The sequence below is a fragment of the Hordeum vulgare genome, chromosome 3H (genome assembly GCF_904849725.1).
Source record: "Hordeum vulgare subsp. vulgare chromosome 3H, MorexV3_pseudomolecules_assembly, whole genome shotgun sequence".
NCBI lineage: Eukaryota > Viridiplantae > Streptophyta > Magnoliopsida > Poales > Poaceae > Hordeum > Hordeum vulgare.
The window spans coordinates 81,691,173-81,697,316 of record NC_058520.1 but is presented as its reverse complement, the minus strand read 5'-3'; the positions used below and the strand labels follow the sequence as shown (position 1 = coordinate 81,697,316).

Below are 6,144 nucleotides of genomic sequence, written 5' to 3'. Positions count from 1 at the left end.
ATCATGTTATTTACCGAAGGTTAGCATATGATTGTGTTGAGATGATTGCAGTCAAAAAACTCCGACCCTACGTGATCATAAATAATCAATCTGTACAGAAAATTACCATGTGAATTTGTTTTTCCCGGCTCGGTGCAGCGCTGAGGAAGGAGGCCGGCCGCGGTGGTGGGCCATTGCTGGGGCGAGGGCACGGCCCAGGAGCGCTAGCGTGGCTGGCGAGGTCAACGAGGTGAGGCGACGCTGGCGATCTGGGTCCCCGATCCAGATCGGGTCGGCGAGGCGGCGACGCGATGCAGGGTCCAGCGCGGGATGGCGACTGCTCTTGTGGCCGGATCTGGCGAAGAACGACGGTGAGCGGCGGAGCTCCATGGCCATGGCGGTCCTGCGGAACAGGGGAAGAGAGAGACCTCAGATGAGATAGAGGGAACAGGAGGAAGAAGGAAGGCGCGGCGCGGGCTGCGTGGTCGAGATCCGGGTGGAGGAGCTGCCGGTGCTCCGGCTGCGGCAGAGCTCGGGTGAACGCCCACCAGAGACGGTATCGGGTGTGGGGCTTCGGGAGGAAGGAGAAGGAGCTGAGGGCTGGATCGTGGTGACGGCGGAGGGCTTTTAAAAAAAACGTTTTCTTCCACTTACTCTAGGATTGCGGGTTGATTTCGATAAACCTCAGGGGTTTTTTTGCAAAAAAAGCCACAACGTACTATATAAGCGATCCGTCCTTTATTATTAGGGAGAGATTTTAGTCCACGTAATTGTAAATATCTAAAATACGGTTTTTATATTTGTCTTAGGGTTTACATACTGTCCAAAATACGATTTGTTCTATGTATAGGGTTACGTGGCGCTGGTCAAGTGGTACAACGTTGCTTTGACCGGACACGTCATGAAAATAGCCTAAATATATAGAAACTTGAGGCGATTTCTGAACATTCACTATAGATTGAAATAATCGCTGTCGCGTCGTCTCCTACCAGGAGCCGATGCCGCCAGGGAGGCTAGGCTTCGATCGATCGACCTGCCGCCGTGGTCTAGGCCAGCGCTCGAGACGATCAATTCGTTCACGGTGTGTGACGAGGCCAGGAACGAGGAGGAGGAAGCTGATAAGGGTGACGACGAGGAGCAGCACGAGACGAGCTTTGGGGCGTTCGGCCTCGGCATCACGTACGCACAGGAGCACCCGATGTTCCTGGCCACGGGCCTCGGGATCGATCGACTGGGCTCGGGCCTGATGAGCGCCGACTGCGGGGCCGGCGGCATCGACGGCAGCGCTGGGGGAGGCTACCTGGTGGCCTCCGGTGGCGGGGGAGGGGACCGCTTCGGCATCGAGACTCAGCCTGGACGTACCGAGCGAGCTTTTAGGCCCGCTCGTGGCCCGCTCGGTCCTGGCCCGACAAGAAAACAGTCCGGTCCGGGCCCAGAAATTCAGACCGAAAAAAATTGGTCCGGTCCGGTCTTTAACCGGGCCGAACGAAAAGACCAAGCCCAATAACAAATCAACGAGTGGCCTCCTCCTCGCTGGAGCTCGTTTCCTCCTCCTCCTCGCTCGCAGAAGAACGACGGCTCCCCTCCCTCAACCCTAACCCTAAGGCGACGGCGCCGTCGTCCGCTCCTCCGCGACCTCTCTCCTTCACCGACGAGTCGACGACGATGTCTCCTCTTAGTCCAAGCTGGAGGATCGTCCTCACGTCGGGGTCGCAACAAGACCACGCCGTCGATCCCGCCTCCCCTGGTTCCTCGCCGAGCGCCACGAGGAGGAAGACGTAACCACGCCGTCGATCCCGCCTCCCCTGGTTCCTCCCTCACTCCGTCACTCCCTGGTTGCTCTATTCTGAATCCTCGTGGTCGTCGGCTCGTGGCTGGTGGTGGACCAACGACATCGGCATGTACGCATGAGCTGATGTGCGTGGCGAGAAGCCTCGGCGAATACTTGCTGTTTTTAGTAGAATACTTGCTGTTTTTAGTAGAATACTTGCTGTTTTTAGTAGAATACTTGCTGTTTTTAATAGAATACTTGCTGTTTTTAGTAGAATACTTGCTGTTTTTAATAGAATACTTGCTAATTTTCTCCTAGGTACAAGATGAATTACATAGAGTGGGCCTTTGGAGAACTATATGGAAAAGAAACTGCGAGGTTCAGAAATGAAATGAGTGATGTGAAGAAACAGTTGGAGGCCTTGTATGACAAATGTGTTGCCCAAGATAAGCGAGCTGGAAATGGAGCAAGTTCTTCATCTACAACTACAAGCATTCCTAGTATCCCGGTTCAAGCTGGCTACCAGTCCTTCTTATCAGCCCGTTCAACAAGAGTATCAAAGAGTGAGTTGAGGAACTACTTAGAGGATGAAGTTGCCGCTGCCGATACATGTCTTGATATTCTTGATTGGTGGAAGATTAATGCTCTTAGGTACCCAATTATGGCCAAGATAGCCAAGAGGTTCCTTGCTATGCCGGCTACCTCCGTGTCTTCAGAATCTACCTTCAGCACGTCCGGACGGATTTTAGGTATGTCAACTCCTACAACTGAACTTTAGATATAAACTTGTCAACTTCTCATCCTCGAACTACTTCTCATACTAGATGCCTACCGGAGTTCTTTAAAGCCGGTTATGGTAGAGGCGTTAGTTTGTGCTGCAAGTTATATCAAGGGTGCACACGTTGACTTGAATATGGTGGTATGTTTCGAGTATCTTCCTTGCCAATTTTGGTCTTGTTGTATGTGATATGATAATTGTCTAACTTACACACTTGTAGCCGAGGGATGAGAATGAAGAAGATGATGTTGAGACCATCAAGTTACCCGTTGTGGAGGAGATCAATGATTGAATTTGTGGTATGTTCGAACTTGTGGAGTCATGAACTGTGAACTTTGGAGATGAACCTCTCATTTGTGTTATATTCAACTTGTCAATTGACATGGACTCTAAATTGTCATTGCAAGTTTGTAATCGTGTCGTTGAATTATGAAAAGACTTTATGTTTGTGGATGTGATATTTGTGCTATGAATCTGATTTGTGCTATGTTTCCTATCTAAATCAGTTGTTTTGATGTCCAAAAAACAAAGGAAATGCTGTCCAAATTTAGTCCTGCTTGATGTCCAAATGAATTTGTAATTGTAAATCAGTTTAGTCTCTAGTGTCACTGCTGCTGTATTTTCTTTCTGTCTAGTCTCTAGTGTCACTGCTGCTGTAATTCTACTGCTGTAATTCTACTGTTGTTGCTTCTGAAATTCTGCTATAGATCTTGCTGTTGTAATTCTACTGCTATAGTATTCTTTTTGCTGCTGTAATTCTGCTGCTATAGTATTCTTTTTGCTGCTGAAATTCTGCTGCTGCTATAATATTCTTTTTGCTGATGTAATTCTGCTGCTATAGTATTCTTTTTGCTGCTGTAATTCTGCTGCTGCTATAGTATTCTTTTTGCTGCTGTAAATTTGCTGCTATTGCTCTGAAAGTCTGCTGCTGTTGCTCTGAAAGTCTGCTGATGTTGCTGGAATCGGTCCAGTTGGTCCAGAAAAGCTTGACCGAGCCAGCTCTAAAACGGTCCGGTCCTTCGAAATCAGCCCGCTGGAGAGCTCGGTCCGGTCCGGTCCGGACCGCCGCCGGCCGGTCCAAACGTCGGACCGAACCGTTACCGGACCGATACCGGACCGGACCGGACCGTGTCCAGGCTGAATCGAGAGCCACTACAAGAGGCCCATTAACGAGGATCCCTGTAACGACCTCTTCCTCAGGAACTACGTGTTGTTCCTCTACCAGGTAGGCACCGTCGTTGCTCCACTCTCGCCATTACCACGACCATTGTAGCTCAGATCTTGAGATACATGCGCAACCGTGCTAATAAGGGCATCGACGAAATGTCGCGGGTGAAGGTGGATCGGCGGAGGGTGGAGGATTACTACTCCCACGCGATCCTGGCGGACCCTAACGACGGCGAGCTGCTATCGGAGTACGCCAAGCTGGTGTGGGAGGTGCACGGGAAGGAGGAGTGCGCCTCCAGCTATTTCGACCGGGCGGCCAGAGCTGACCCGCACAACAGTCACGTCCTCGCTGCGCAGGCCACCTTTCTGTGGAACACCGGCGACGGTGCCAGGCTCCAAGACGATGATGATGCCATGAGCTACACCAGGTTCCCGGCCGCTTACCCATCCATGACCTTTGCGACAAGCTGAGCTGAGCCTCACCACCGTGTCTCGTGTTAATTGCATGGACATACCACATTTACGCACCGTGTAACGAATCGGTACCACAATCTCTGCATGCCGTATTTGAGTACCACCACATTTCCTAATCATAAGAAAATAGACTAAATCGCATATAAATACGTATTAACGGTGCATCTGATTAACAGGGCCCGCGCCGTCAGGTGCCAACGTGGCGCTTGTGTTAGATAGCAGTCGGAGACTTCTTTATACAAGATCAAATATGTTGGGCCGGCTGGTCGGGCCCTGTGACGCGCAAAACCGAGGCGCTTACGTGAAGGTTGTATGAAACAACAAACAACTTTAGGATTATGTTCACGTTTTCAAATTATATTTGAGAATTTCAATAAAAACTTCCCACTTCAAAATTCGTTCCCATTTTTCAAAAATGTTAGTGTATCTAAAACTTGTTTTTGAATACGAAAAATGTTTCGGTTTTGAAAAAACATTCATGTTTTCAATTTTGACAGATTTTTATAGACAGAAAACCGAAACATTTTTTCGATTCAAAAACAAGTCTTAGATTGCGAACATTTTTGAAAAATGGGAACAAATTTTGAAGTGGGAAGTTTTTTCGATTTATTTTACAATGTGTATTTCAAAAATGTTCAGCAAATTGTCAATTTGATGAATGATTTTTTGGTGAATGTATTTTTTAATAGTTTATTACACAATGTAACTACAATAATACGTAACTTTTTTAAGGTATAATGACCATTTTTACATATTATTGTGTAAAATCATTTTGCATTTCATGAAACACGTCGAATTTTTAATAAAAGTTTAATGCGTTTCTGAAATTTATTATGATTGTACAACTATTTTTGGTATGGTGTTTGACACTTAATAATACAAATATGTAATTATAAGAAAAATATGTATTAATATTATAATTAAAATGGGCATCTCAGCGTCGGCAGCTTGGCTGGGCCAAACCAGCCGGCCCAGCGCTCAAAATCTACTATAAAAAAGATACCAGCGTTGCTCTAGCGTGGTGGCTTCCTCCGTTCCAGCGGACGCTGGTTCGAATCCCACGGGAGCTTGGATTTTGTTTCTTTTATTTATTCGTCCAAATCAACGAAAACATTTAAAATAGTCCGATTCGATAGTGAAAATTGTGAATGAAAAAAAAAACTATCACATGAGATATTTTTCCGCAAAAATAAGGGGTGTTCACGTGATTATGTATAAAGTAAGGGGGCTTTGTGCAAAAACTTGCTCTGTCAGCACCACACAAGCGGGGCCGCTTAATCAGATACGGGGTTGAGATAATTGCAAGGCAGTACCACACTTGGGCACATCATGGCGGATAGGTACCAGTAGTCAAAAGTTTTGCACCTGAGTACCACTTCACAAACTAATTGTTACGAAACGGGTTGACACACGTATAAACGCGTATTGACCACGTATTTGACAGACTGGCCCGCATGTCAGACGATACGGTGGCGTACACAAGCGTGACGCGGACCGAACCGGCTCGGTCGCTCGCTGTAACTGGCTCGGGCCACTCGCTGTAATGGAGAAAGGAGAAGGAGAAGATCTAGTGCGGAGATGGCCGAACCCCATCGGAAAACATGTACAGGGGCTCTCCGGGCATAGGGTCTGTTTGTTCAAAGTGGTGAAATGGGCCGCATCTAGGGGGTGGCGCGGGCGGAGGGGGCCTGAATCGGCACCGGTGATGAGCAGGGCAGCGGAGTGGTGTTCGAGCGAGGTTGGATCCGAGGCTAGGGGTGCTAGGAGGCACGCGCGTACGTGCGTTAGCTCGCTTCGGATGTGTTGAGGAAAATGCGAGCTCAGGCGTGGGTTAGCACTACGGTGGTCGCGGTGGCGAGGCGAACAGCGGCGGCGCGGGCACAACAACGACGGGAGCTAGGTACGGTCGAGAGAGCAAGCTGGTGAGGTGAGGGGAGAAGGAAAGGGTCTCAGAGCGGTATGGCTAGGGGGCAGC

At 48.6% G+C, this 6,144-nt stretch overlaps 1 protein-coding gene across 1 annotated transcript; it reads left to right on the top strand.

Moving 5' to 3' along the window:
* The first annotated feature begins 373 nt into the window (after positions 1 to 373).
* LOC123441516 lies at positions 374 to 4,166 on the top strand. The gene is made up of 5 exons (XM_045117918.1): positions 374 to 379; positions 789 to 852; positions 972 to 1,329; positions 3,678 to 3,753; positions 3,867 to 4,166. Exons 1-5 carry the CDS (start codon positions 374 to 376, stop codon positions 4,164 to 4,166), a joined length of 804 nt encoding a protein of 267 aa, XP_044973853.1.
* Positions 4,167 to 6,144: the final 1,978 nt, after the last annotated feature.

What these genes read in the sequence shown, in the direction of transcription:
- LOC123441516 (XM_045117918.1), top strand. An exon ending in TACGTGGCGCTGGTCAAGTG is followed by an intron (nt 853 to 971) that starts GTACAACGTTGC and finishes GTCTCCTACCAG; the next exon opens with GAGCCGATGCCGCCAGGGAG. An exon ending in CGCTTCGGCATCGAGACTCA is followed by an intron (nt 1,330 to 3,677) that starts GCCTGGACGTAC and finishes CTGAATCGAGAG; the next exon opens with CCACTACAAGAGGCCCATTA.